This window comes from Buteo buteo, chromosome 4 (genome assembly GCF_964188355.1).
Source record: "Buteo buteo chromosome 4, bButBut1.hap1.1, whole genome shotgun sequence".
NCBI lineage: Eukaryota > Metazoa > Chordata > Aves > Accipitriformes > Accipitridae > Buteo > Buteo buteo.
The window spans coordinates 42,485,627-42,500,018 of record NC_134174.1 but is presented as its reverse complement, the minus strand read 5'-3'; the positions used below and the strand labels follow the sequence as shown (position 1 = coordinate 42,500,018).

The following is a 14,392-nucleotide window of genomic DNA, read 5'->3' as shown; positions in this document are numbered from 1 at the left end:
CCTTTATCTATACAGACTTCATACACTTGCCAAAATTCTCATAAGATGAATAAAAAAGAAAAAAAAAAAAAAGGGTAATTTTAAGGCAGTAAGATGTCATCCGAAGTCACAATCTTACCATTATCTTTGCCAACGTGCTGGTTCACCATCCAGTCCTCAGCAGCCAGCCTGCCCACCCACAGTGGCCTGCCCGGGCCAGCACAGCCAGGGCACAAACACAAAGCCCGTGAGCACAAGCTTAATGCTGGAGTCGGAGTTATGGCACAATAAAAGAAAGAGTTATCTGGAAGAGCAACTGTAGGAAGATATACATACACTGTACACTGGTTTAAAAAAAAACAAACAAAAAAAACCCCAAAACAACCCAACACCAAAAAAAGAAAGGGAAAAAAGCCAGAAGCTCACCAAAAAGCTCATCTAGGATTTTTCCTAAAAACATGGCTAACTTTACCTTCATAAGGAGTAAGACACAATAAAAGAACATAAAAGCTCTACCTGTACTGTACTTTGGTATTTATACCCTCAAGACTAATCTATCCCAGCTGTGGGGACTGCACGCCCATTAACAGGTGGAGTAGATCAAGTGTGCTTCTGGAGCTCATCTTCCTACATAGTTTCACTTGAAGGGAATCTACTTAACCATGCTGAAAAAGCCAGTGTACTTTCAAAAGTGCATTCCTCATCCAGCTAAAATGTTGAAGTGAACAAAACTGTATTCACCAAAGGACATAATGAAATTAATATTTAGCATGCTAATAATGAAACAATCTCACTTTTAAAACTTTTCAGTATTCAACTTTTACCTATGAACTCCTTTCAGCTCAGTAGAAATGCCTAAAAACATTTATAACGGTTTAGAATCTGGAGCTACTACTACCTGCCAGTCACAGCCTGTCCTCAGCACAGCTCAGGTACCTCGCAGAGAATCTCCTCTCAGACTTTAAAGTTTGCATTTATTAGCACTGTCAAACCATCACCTCAGGATGGCAAGTCCAGCGTTAGAAAACTAAATAAAAAATACTGCTGTCCCAAAACACTTAAATTGCTCTGATAGATTAAATTTGGTTTTTAAGAAGTGGTAAGTGATGTAACATAGCTTCAACAGGCGTTAGGTCAGATAGGGAAAGCAGATGTAAACACTGCATAATGCGGCTCAGACACATTCACAGAAATAATCATGCAATCAGGTATGCTCTAAACCAAATTGGTGTTCCCCTACCATCTGAAGAGCCCATGGGTGCAGCAGAATTAAGTGAGTGCTGAATAACAGCTTGGAGCTCTACCGGGGCCCTGTGCGCCATCCCCTCACCCTCCAACACACCCACCCGCACCCCTTAAATCAACTCGCTATGGGATGTGACCCACCTCTTATCAAGACTTAGCAATACCCTGGCTGATCATTAGTGAAGGACTTCAACAATGAGTAACTCAGCCAGTTTACTCTCTTACTGCACCCGATACGAGTCTGGAGCCTTTTCTGCAGTACCCTTGAGCTGTTGCAGGTAAAAACATTAGCTATTTCAAAACTGAATATCCTATTCCTTTGTGTATAAAGAGCAAACAGACAAGCCTATGAAACTCAGGGTGTACTTTGTTGTTTAACAAAATAAGTAAACATTTCACCCTAGAGGTTGAACTGTTTTCCACTTCCACAAATTACGAATATACATTCTCTCATTCAACGACTCTTTAATAAGACAGGAAAGTTTCTAAATACAGTTTCTGTAATCAATTGTAAGGATACATTTTACTTCTGTGCATGGCTGGCATAGGAGCAAGATTAAGATCTATTCACTTTAAGCCATTAGCATGTCTCACTTTAAAGAACACAAACCCAAAGACAAATAATCACATAGACAGCCAATAAAGGCAAAAGTTTATATGCAGCTTTATTAAAGCAACTGTAGCCATAGAAATGATAGCATCTTTTGATTACCCCCACAATTTCAATACGGGGGCATGAAAAATATTATTTTTTAACTTATTTTTTATTAAAGTTATTTCTAAAAGCAATCAGCTTGAAATAAATATCTTTGATTGTGGATGTGTATCAACCTCTTAGGTAAAAGAAAATCAGAGTATTAGATGTGAATGCAAGAGACACTGCTGCTTTAAAGAGCTTTAAAACAGCGTGTAACTTTACAAATATTGAAGTGCCTTCTCCTGTGTTTATATATATAGAGAAGAGAAGCCAGGGGATTAGGTAAACCCTGCTCAAGTAAAGAATATGATGTGTAACGTCAACATTAAAAAAAAAAGGTACCTGGATTTTAGCTGTTATGTTCATTGACAACATCTAAATAAAAAAGTAAGTTTTCAAGAACAATAATACCTCTTTCTGAAACCATCAGAAATTATCGCTGACTCTGAAACCAAACTCCTTATTCAGATCTTAAATATAAATTTTGGTGTCTAAAAAGCTGTTTTGTGCAAGTCTTGACCTAAGTTCCACATATTAACCTAAACAACTGCTGTGTGAGTTTTCTTTAAAAATTATGCATAATTTAATAACAAACAAAATGCCATCAACTGGAAATCAGAAAAATCAAATGTTCTTTTCTTCCACTCCTGGAATCACATTTTATCATTCAGCTGGCAACTCAAAGATACCAAGGTTTTCCTACAGTACATATCATTTAAGTTAACATTAAAATTTTATCACTTAAATCATAGAGGCAGAGTAAAAGCTCCACCCTTTGGACAGCATTTTCCACTTCTGGTAAATTAAAACTTTATTATATCCTAGGGGCACATTCCGGCAAAGCAACAAAAATTATTTTTGCAAATATCAAAACTGTTAAGTTTTTAGTGTTGTTTTCCTTTAGGAACAACAGATCCATAATACAAATTCTGCTCTTCCGACTCATGAAAAGACAACACCGTAACTTACACATACAAGGCATAGTCAGAGGAGTAAAACCAGCATTTAGTCAGGTAAAATTTTGTATGACCTTAAACCAAAACCCAGACCCTCTCTCAATTGAAGACATCATTCCCTAAGCATATAATCCACATCTCTCTAAAAAAAGTGCAACATAACAAATGGTGACTATAACCTCATCCTGGGGACAGGAGAAAAATAACATTACAGTAAAGGACGCAAGGAAACAAGTACGCATTATAGCTGAGAGCCTTAAGTGATATGAAAATAATGTGAACATAAACCCCGCAGTCCACTGTTTCTGATGCTGAAGGCATCAGAAGACTTTGGATACAAATGTATCGAGAGCAGAAGAAAATTAACACAAAAAGCTGGAAAAACTTCCCACATAACAAAATCAATTTATCAGAAGTGTATAATCAAAGGGTTAAAAAAATTCTCTCATGGGGAAAAAATGTTTGCACCACATACAGACAGATCCTGCGATATTTTCTCCTAACTAGGCTGGTTTTGTGACTAAAAAGGAAAAGGAAAAAGGAGGATTTTTCCTTCGGTCCGTAAAACCCAAGCAGAGTTTATCAGCTTCCTTATGAAACAATATTTACAGTATGATAACCTAGAAAATGTAAAAACATCACACAACATCTGCCTCTTGATCAGCAAACTCACTTTCAAAAAAGTGATGTCAAATCACTTGCAGCCAAAGGATTCACCGTATCTGAAAGCATCTGAAGTGCTCTACACCAGCCATGACCATTACAGGTCAAAGAAGCTAATAACCCTTTTCAAGTAATTTCTGTCCCCCAGAATACCCATGCATAAATCACAACTAAAACGAGTTTAATAGAGTTCATACTAGAAAAAAATTACAAGATGCTTGAACTAAGAATCACTCTAATATATTTCACTTTACTTTTGTAATATTAAGGTCACCATTTGCAAACAGGTTTTTTAAAAAGATGTTATCAGTAATAATGTTTCCCCTATACTTAAAACAGAAAATGAACCCAACACCAGTAGTGCTAATCTCATTAATAATAGCAAATTTGAAGTGAGTCACCTTTTTAGTTTAACAAATAAGAGCTAAACTATTACATAAAAATGTTAACGATAACATGAAAATTGAATGAAATATAACAAGAAAGAAAATGCCAAATATTTAGTCAGCATTTGCTTGGACAAAGGGGAACAAAACTATTATAAATTTATTCCTTGGTATACAAAGAGCAATAAAAACTCAACACAGTACACCTGTATCTAACAGTTATAGTGACAAGCCACTCAAATTCTGGCCCAGTTGTTGTGTTATGCTGCAGTTGTTGATGATGTTACAGTACTTCTCAACACTCTTCTGGCCTGGTGATGAGATTTGGGTTTTTTTCTCCACTATACATCAGCAGTTCTGATATTTAAATTAGGTAGTGAAACTAACTAAGGACATGCAAAGGGCTGCAGCTGCACATGCGTGTCTGTCCTGCAGGTGATCCACAGGGCAAAGGACCTTTGCCAGTTCCACTAAACGTGTTCTTACTGTGGTTCTAAAACAAGAGCCAATATTTACCATCGCACATCAGCTTGCAGGAGAGATGCCATAATAGGATATTATCAGCAGTTCAAGCCCTCAGATTTTGATTTCCAAGGGGGGGCCTGGCAGAAGGTGTAAGTCTTGACTGGAATGGAAACATACCTTGTGTGATTTTTAAATATTATGTTTCTAATGTTGAAATCCCAGACATAATGGCCACAAGCCAAGTAAATACACCTCGCTACAATAAAAGGAAAAAGCTTTTAAAAGCTTAAAATGTTAACATAAGAATCATTAAAAAAAAAAAATCTGATCCATCTAGAACGCTGTGAACATCTAGGCCTGAGTCCAAAACCATTGAAGTTATTAAGACTGCTTCCCTCTATTTCAACAGGCTTTGGATAACGCTCTCCGTTTCTATAACTCTCAAACAGACAAATACATGCAATACATCATCTCAAAGCAAACTGAACTCAACACATTTCAGTGGCAGCACATTCATCTAAACAGAACCACGCATACTATATATGGGAATAAAGTGTTCCTCTCAAAGATGCAAGCCTGATGTATTCTCAGGCTATAAATACCATCAAGATTCAAAGTGAGCCCTTCCTGACCAATACATCTCTGACAGGCATGGAAGATGGGTATCTTTCCTTCTCATTTATTCATCCAACTATAGTATTGGTAAAAGTGCTAACAAACTTCTGCTGCGTTTCCACCTTCCGTTGTCACCCAAGGTGACCTATGTGCCATGGACCAAGTGCTCACACTAAACAAACCATGAAATCTAATTGGGAATTTGTGTATTTAGCCCTGTGTAAAGTTGGCATAAATGCCAGTCTAGTCTTGTGATCTAACGGAGTTTTGCACCCCCTCCACAGCGTGGGTGGAAGAGTCGGGCATTGTAGTCCTGCGAGGAGCAGGGAGCTGGACTCGATGAACCTTATGGGTCCCTTCCAACTTGAGATAGTCTGTGATTCTAAGCCTTCAACCATGTAGGAGCATTTGAACTCATTACAGAAACACAGCATTTTATGATAGCTTTTTAAAGTATAGCCCCCTTCCTTTTGTCACTGAAATGATATGTGGGGGAGAAAAATATTTTTTAACCATTAACACCCACACATAATGTTTCAGCAATCTTTCCCTTAGAAAACCTCCACAAGCTGTATTCACCCTGTCCTTCTCAGACCTCTGATAATTCCATAATTTTCATACATGTAAAATACATAATTTTATGCAATATGACTAGGTATGTTTAACAGAACTGAAAGGATACCCCATCCCCTAATTTCGTCTAGAGTTATTCTATGTTTACATCTCACCAGGTTCTCTGGAACTGCTGCCCTACAATCTCACACTACAGAATGCCTCACCGCTGCTGAACTACAGCCTGATCTTGCTGAGGAATTATTACAAGTGAACCCTGAAATTTACATATTTTTTGTCAATCTGAGTTGGATTCCACAGACTAGCAGAGCCAATCTCTAAAAGAACACTGACCATTGCTCTGTATTTTGCCTGCCGACTAGAGATTACTGCTTCTTTTTAGGATTTGTCCCAGGAAGGAAACTCAATGACTAAGATTGACAATCCACTTTCTTGCAATAGTACAGGACAGACACAGACCATCATTGCTTTTTAAATTATAATCATTAGGTCCTGTCCCTGTAGAAATTATACTCAGGACTAGCGCGCTCTATATTTTTAGTGTTTGTATCTCTGGGGCTGTAAACTGCCCTCATTCTGCATTCAGAAATCCCACCACATCAAAACTGCGGACATAGATCACTGTTTAAAAGCTTTTTGTTCTCTATTACAGGCATTTCTTCTATTGAGCTAAACTGGAAAAAAATGTGAAATCTAATGGTTTCCAACCAGCATTTACAGATTTGCAAATGCACGAGAGCTGCAAATTCTTTCTGAGCGTAGATTTTCTCCTCAAATGTATGCGTTGGAAAGCCTTGAAAATAAGTATGATACTGCATCAAAATAACATTTTGGTTGAGATTGTTCGGTTTACAGCTTAAATCCTCGCCCATACATTTTCTTTTCTGCATGCATAACCAATTTTAGCATGTGTTTATAAAATGTGAAATCCATTATGAGCTCCAGAGAGCCAAAAGCGTCTTCCTTTCCACAGCGTGGAAAACAGCAGCACACACCTCTCCATACCGGTGCCTTTTTTCGCTTGTAGAAACACCATCCGCAAAGAGCAGCGAGTACCTTTTCTTTTGGTCCTTGACCTCTCCACCATGTCCATCTCTTAATTAGCAACCTGTCTGGTGGGATGCTCACGGAGTAATTACGTGCAGACCACCTGATAACCATGAGACAGGAAGGATTCAGTGCCTTGAGCCAGGCTGCACATGTGACTAACGAGTGAAATGCATTACAGTCCGCTGCTAATCCCTTGAGCCTTCCAGTTGTTCATACATTTCTGCTTAGTACATCTTCAAGAGAGAGTCAAGGTGAGGTTTCCACATACAGACTTAAATGAAGGGATCTCCTGCATTACGTGTCCACACACGCCTTCCCATGTACTTTCAATACTTTTCTCAACATATAGTGCCTTGGTTTTATTTTGTTTCTTTAATTTTTATTTGGAGAGGACATTTATGGAAGTATTGCTAGGAAATCAACAAACCTAGCTATACGAGAGCCAGTTCAGTAGAAATGCTGCTTCTTTTACGGAAAACTTAAATTTTTCCACTTACAAATTTTCTCAGGCATTAGAGGTCTGGGTGAAAATTCTTAACTTTTCAAAGAAGACTTCTGCAAATATTGTACTTCCAGTAAAAATTGCATTTTTCTATTCAAAACAAATGGGAATGTTGCTTGGTTTCTACTGACCAAATCTAGCACTGTATAGTTTTTTAAACTTCCAAAATATGTAGACAAATATCAAAGAAGACTACTATGACTTGTAATTTCAGACTAGCATCTGCTATCTATAATCTATATCTATAATCTATTAATCTATAATGTAATTTCATTCTATGTTTATGAGTCCTGGATTGAGGGGAGGAAAAGGTCTTCAAAACACTGAAATCATTCCAATAGGAGCATAGCGATAAAGATACATTCTACCTCCTAGAGCCCTGAAGGCATAAGGTAGATAAGGGGTACCACTCTTTGGGAAACCAAGGAGCGGTGATATAGGGTCCAGTATCACATTCTTTGGAAGGATACAAATTTCACTTCATTCTGCACTGGCCAGCTTCAGGAGCTGGCTGTGGCCCGAACTTGTGCTCTCTCATTCCACTGCTCCTTCTTCTTGTTTAAGAGTTTGTTCAACGCCAAAAGATAGTTAACAGATAGTGTCAGTAGAAAATGCCCTTCAGGAGCACAGAAAATGCAGTTGCAGATCCATATAATCAAAAGAACTACAGATTGTATAATATGCATTTAGCCACTGTGTGCACTGTGTACTTCACTATGCATATTTATTTTATTTTTCTGTTATTTCCAGAAACAAGAGCAACTAATGGTGTCAGAGTCCAGCCCGCTGAATTTCAGTCTGACATTCTACTTCCCATACACAAACAGGAATGAGTTGGTCAAGGGACAAAGAAAAAGCAAAGAGAAGACACATTCTTTAACGGTATCTAAGCATTCCTAAAAATGTAGATGTAAACACTGAGGAGAAAAACAGCATTTGTTAAGTTTTTGCAATATGACTGTAGCTGGTTTTGGAAGAATTACATCTAAAATTATGTATCATATTAAATAAAGGAATACAAGGGCTTCAATTGTAATGACTCTCACATTACATTAAACACTGACAACACAAGTTGAGATTTACATTTTTCTTTTTGACGGATTTTAAAAAAATGTCATCTCACAAAGCAAGCATGGAGCATAAAAATCCTAGAATTTCAGCAATCATTTTTAGTACATTATTAATATTAATGTTCTATTCATGTATGATAACATAAATTAGATATGGAATTTTAAGGGGCAATGTTTATCATTCTGTTACCAGAAGTTTTCACATTATTGACTTACAGTATCTTGACCTTCTTATCTCCAAGGAAAAAAAAAAAACACTCTAGTGAAATTTCATACCACAAAGTATTAAACTGTTTATATCACATTTTCAAATTCCAACCTTAAATTCAATGGGGGGGGGGGGGGGGAAGAAAAAACATATTCTAAATCCTTCTATGTAGCCATTAAAAGTGTTACATCCCAAAATCAAGTTGACAATTACGGATAAATCTGAGGAATACAATGTTGTGCTTAGAATACAGCAGGAAAAAAAAAGAAACTTTTTGCCATTCCTTGCAATAACATATACAGACATGGGTGTTAGCACAGTAACTGGGAATTATTCACATATATATATGTGAATTATTCAATAAGAAGCCACAGAAAGTAGACATGAGAAAGATTTCATTTAGCTCACTCGCTGGGACCACTCTTTAGGCAGATGGTGAGACAACGTTGGATAACCCAACTCTGCTACAACCTGCGGAGCAGCAGAAGAGGCAGCACAGGGAAAGAAAGGTCCTAACATGCAGAAAACTTCTTCAGCCCCACAGCAGGAGGAGCTACTTCTTGTAAAAAGGCTTTTGCTGGCAGGTCCAATATAGCCGCCATAGCATATATACGCATTCACATTTTTCACCTGCAGCCTCGGCAGCCTTTCCCAAGTTAGCATGCAGCACAAAGCATGTGTTTGATAACAGCAAAGTTTAAGACATTTCCAGTTGTTACTTCAGTTAGCCTTTATACCCTAAATACTAGAAAAGTGTTTTGCAATAACTAGTTACTCCTCACACACAGAGAACTCCCTCCAATTCCCTGCTTTAGCATGTAAGGAATGCAGGATAAGCCCTTGAAAGTTCTTCTTCATCAGAGGCTGGAAAACCCTTGCAAGTGGAATAAATACAATCTAAAAAGAGACATATATCTCCCCCTACCTGCAGAGTCCTTTATCCTCCTGCCCTGGGGAATGATATTCATGGACATAGCTACTTCAGGTCTCAAACATGAAATAAACTCAAAGCTTACAACCTGACATAGCCGCAATATGTCAGATCATTGGAAGTGTTGGAACCCCTCGATGATACCTGTTATTTAGCAAACTGATATCCATTTAACCTAAGAGGTTTTAAAGACAATTTGCATATGCCTTTCTGTACTGATTAAGAAATGATCTGACTATGTCCCAACAATGGACTATCAGACACTACGCATACGAAGGCGGTGTATAAGTCTCTAATTTTTCATTCTCTCAAGGGAAGAAGCACGAGGTGATAACCTGTTGGATTTTCTTTTTCATCAAGATCCCCGACAGCCCTTGCAGATTTGTCTCACCATGTGGAGAGGAAAATGCTAAATAGACACAGAAGAAACTGAAGGTAAGTCTTAACTACCCACCCATCCTTGAAAATCTCCTTTTACTGTGGTAGGAAATGGTATTTTACAAGACATGCTTATTATCCCCAATTCATTTGAGCTTTGTCATCACACCTGGCTAGCACCTGTCTAAGAAAGTTCAGGTTTGGTTTTGAAGGAAATAAAAAATGCCTATAGAGAAGTGATACTGCCTGGCAGGTTTCCTGACGCTTACTTAAGGTTGAGTTAAAAGCTTTTACTTATTCCTTATCTCTAGCAATCACTTCTTCCATAGATAGGCCAAGTTCACTGTAACTGTTTTACTTCCAACTGGCATGTGGAGGTTCGTTTAGGCAATCCGAACTGGATGCATATCTCGCTAAACCCAAATACACAAACAAACAAGTACCATAACTTCTCCCACTCCAACTTTGTTTCTGGTTCCCCCTAAGAGTTAGATCCTTCACACAGCTGGGTTATGTGCTGTATCAAGTGTGTTTAGGGGGGAGGGGACAGGAGAAAGTGGAAGACAGCTCACTGTACGTCAAAGCAAGCCAGCAACCTAGCAACCATATATTAAAAGGTGTGTGTGTTTTTGTGGGTGTCTGTGCCAGGAATAACTGAAGCAGATATTATTCCATTTGTAATCCAAAAAATGTGAAAAGGGAAGGGGAGAAACTCCAGCTGCTGATCTATTTTGGGGTCTGTCAAAATCCACTTTCACAAATACAGAGTCTTAATACTTTCTATCTCATTTGTCTTAAACAAAAATGAAAGTCTGGACCTGAGCAAGTTCTTGGGTTTGTGTTGAAAAGAGACCCTTCGAACCAGGAGCTGACCTTACTTCATGTACTACGCTTTCTTCCAGCTGGTCACATGCAAAGATCAAAGGGGCAGAGAGGTTGCCCGAAAGATTTCGCACCTAGGTTAAAAGAACGCTGATCTAGTGTGCTGCTTACGAATGCAATCATACTTCTAGATCACTACATTTAGTTTATCAAACAGAAGCGTCAAAGGTTCTCAGGGAGCGGAACTAGCTTTAAAAAGATTTACTTGCGTGGGAAGTTTACCTTTCCAATTTTGCCCAAGTTTCTCATTCCACGAGAGAACTGAGAGTTTGGATCAGCAAATACACTCCCACCCTGCCACCATATGCGGTCCCGGGGGAGCGTATCAACTCCTGAACCCACCGTCCCACCGCGCCAGCGTGCGCCTCGCCGAGAGGGCGAGCAGACACCAGGTGTGACTTCCGTGCCACCGGACCAAAACGAGCTTGTCCCTGTCTGGGGTGGGCGGGGGGGGCACGTCTCGGGGCTGCAGCCAACACCTCGGCCCTCCGGCCAGGCTCCGCACGCTGCGGCTCCCCACAGCCCGTGGCGAGCCTGCCCCAGCAGCAGCCAGCAGGCTGCCGTCCAGCAGCAGCCCTACGGCCTCTCCGCCAGGGCCACCTCGCCCAGGTGTCCTGGTTTACGAGGCCGGGCTCCCACTACTCCTCCTCCTCCTCCCCACCACCGCACCAAACCATCACCGGCACCAGGAGGGGAAGGGGAGGGGGAGTTACCTTGTTTTTGACCCCGCAGTGGCAGCAGACAGTCCACAGGTACTTGAGGGTCCTCCACAGCAGGATGATAAACAGTCCCCCAAAGAAAGTGACCATGGATGAGGCGAGGAAAGCCCACCACATGCGCTGTCCGCGGCTATCGCAGGGCACCTCCATGGTCACCGGGATGATGAGCGCATCCATCTTGGGCACATTGACGGGGGAGGAGGACGAGTCTGTGTTGAGATTGTTGGCGTTGATATTGTTACTCATTCTAATGCCGCCGCCGCCGCCGCCGCTGCCGCCCGGGTAGGAGCCGCCGCCGCCGCCGCCGCTGCCATTTGCCATAGCTAACAGCGAGCCGGGCGCGCAGGGGCTTCCGAGAGCTCCTCCCGCCGCCAGCGCCCCCCAAAAAACCCATCACCAGCCATATTGCTGCTGCTGCCGCCGCCGCTGCTGCTCAGCGGAAAAAGGAAAATGATAAAAATAACAAAATAAAAAACCAACCACCCAAATCAAAGCAAGCAAACAAACAAACCAAACGGGAAAAAAAAAAAAAAAAAAAAAAAGAAGACGAAGAAAAGCGGCCGCGCGATCCCCGGGTCCCTCTCGGGAGCCGACAGGCCGGTGAATTCCGAGCGTCCTCCTCGTACGGCGAAAATAATGTAAAAAAAAAAATTAAAAATAATAATAGAAAGGTAGTCTCCTCCTCAGATTCCCACCCCTTCCTTCTCCCGCATTCGCAGCCCCCACCCCGCCCACCCCCAAAAAAATCATCCGCCACCACCACCACCACAAACTGATGCCTCGGAGCGTCTCTCCAAGATACCCAGCGCGGCAACCCCGCTGGCCTCAGCGGGGATCTCTCAGCCTCCGCCGCGGATCTTCCCGGAGGTGGTCTGTTATTATTGTTATTAGTCTTTAACTTGTTATTAGCGATACTCGGTCCCCCCCGCGCGCGCACCCTCCTCCTCCTCGTCTTCTTCCAAGTCCAGCCCCTTCCTCTCCTCTTCCCCCCTCGGTGCCGGCAGCAGCCTCCTGTGGCTCCTAATTCATCCTCCGCTGGCCCATCTGTGCGTGCGCTGCCGCTGCCGCCGCCTCCTCGCCCATCCTTCAGGAGCTCCCTCCAGGGCCCCGGCTGTCGCTCAGGCTGTTGCTCCCACACGCGCAGAGGCGCCGCCGCCGCCGGCTCCCCGCCCCTCCCTAGCTGCCGCCGGGGGACGCGACGGCCCCGCGCCCGCAGCCGCGGCCCTGCCCGGGGCGCATCAAGGGCCCCGCGGGGAGGGGGTGCGGGCCCGGGACGCTCCGGCCCGGGACGCCGTGCTGCCGCCGCCGCCGCCGCCGAGGGTGGGGGCGCCGGCTCAGGCGGGCCGCCGGCCCCCCATGGACAGCGCCGTGCCGCGCTCCCCGCCCCGCGGCCGCCGGGTCCCGCTGGCGGGGCCGCCGAGGCACCGAGCGACCGCTCTGGAGGACGGCGGCTGAGGAGAGGGCGTGGGGGGGGGGGGCGGTGAGGGGGCAGCGAGGCGCTTCACAGGTGGCGGCGAGGCGGTGCCCGGCCGCGCCGGGGAGCTGCCGGTCCAACAAGTCCTGCCGGCCCAGGCGGGTCCATCGCCGCCGCGCAGCGCTCCGCTCCGCTCTCCGCAGCCGCGGTGGGGCGGGGGCAGGCGGCAGCGGCCCCCCGTCCCCTCCCCTCCCCTCCCCGCGCGCGGGGCTGGTGTGGCGGATGTCGTGACGCAGCGGCTAGCGCGCGGCGCTGTCACGGCCCCGGCCCCCGCCGCCCCGCCGGTTCCCCCCGCCGCCCATCTTCCCCATCCCTCCGCGCAGCGCGACGCGGCGAGCGCGGCCCCTCCGCAGCCCGCCTGCAAAGGCGCCCTGGGGGGCGGCCGATGGCGGGGGGGGGGGAGCAGAGGCTGCAGGAGGCGGCTGAGTTGCAGCAGCAGGTGCCCGGTATCCCGGGGGGGGGGGGGGGGTGGAAACGCGGCGAGGGAGCGTGAAATAAGTATCGAGGAACCGTGGCGTGGGTCTTTCCGCTGAAGGCTTTCTTGGTGTGTCTTTAATTGAGACGGGGAAATACTGCAAAGGCTCCGCAAACGCACCGTAGATTGCTGCACATGCCGAGAACGTTCCTGAAATTAACCCTTAGAAACAGAAATAGCAATTCAGAATGACACACTGGACGGGGGGGCGAGGGGGAGGGGAGGGCAGCAAGAAAATCTGGATAGTTGTCTCCTGCTTTTTTTTCAGATTCCCACTGAAAAGCGGAGGAATTTATTTTTTTATATATCTATTTATTTCTGTTTGTATATAAATTAAAATCTCCCTTTGGCACATGGTCTGCTCACTCGGTTGCCTGCCCGAAGTATTATGCAGATCCTCTTGACATCTTTCCAAGGGTAAGAACCAACAGCCTATGTGTCCATGACATTTCCCCATCTGATCTAGTCACTACACGGAGCCACCATTATGAAATAGTAATCTCTTAACCTTTACTAGTAGTAGTTCCTCCTTCTGCATCTGCCATGGCTTTGTTTATTTTTGTTTTCTACTTAACTGATGGTAATGAGATTTTATGAGTGCTCAAAGCTTTTTATGGGGCCCTCTAACCCTCTCACCTCCACTTTTTTGTGCAATAACACCACCACTTGTCTAACTTCGTGAGTTTATCATGATGTCTCACTCCAGTCTGTTCCTCCAGTCTGTTCCTTGAAGAGAGGGCTTCCTTTTTCAAGAAGGGATTAATAGAGGCCTCTGAATAGAGAAAGCATTAGACAATAATATGGAGGTATATACTACTGAGGAAATACTACATTACTATATCCCAGAGGAAAGCGGATAGTCAGCTATATAGTGCACCTGAAGCAGCCCGTTCCCAGGAGGCTGTAGTAAGAGGGAATTAAGTCAGGGATTTCTAGGTGCAGAAAACAAGTCATGTTGAAAAGAAACTGCATGTCACAGCTGCCACGTGCAACCCCAGACTGCGCTGCCACAGCTGCTACCCCCCTCCCCCGTGTCTTTCATTACCAACCCTCCCCACAACTAGAAAGCCACCTGGGCCACAAAGTGTCATCGTGGCAGAATCACACACTTTGGGACCTGGCCT

The 14,392-nt window shown here is 43.7% G+C and overlaps 1 protein-coding gene across 35 annotated transcripts in view; it reads right to left on the bottom strand.

Moving 5' to 3' along the window:
- KCNMA1 (potassium calcium-activated channel subfamily M alpha 1) overlaps window positions 1-13,163 on the bottom strand; it is a 529,204-nt gene extending 516,041 nt beyond the window's left edge. For 29 of the 35 annotated variants that reach the window (XR_012650088.1, XR_012650090.1, XR_012650091.1 and 26 more), the window contains exon 1: window positions 11,314-12,076. Coding sequence is in view for 31 of the 35 variants with exons in the window: in XM_075025665.1 (XP_074881766.1) it covers window positions 11,314-11,640 (327 nt within the window). In the remaining 4 variants the exon portion in view is untranslated. The other 6 variants (XR_012650089.1, XM_075025663.1, XM_075025664.1 and 3 more) reach the window with 6 other exon arrangements.
- Between the last annotated feature and the right edge of the window lie 1,229 nt (window positions 13,164-14,392).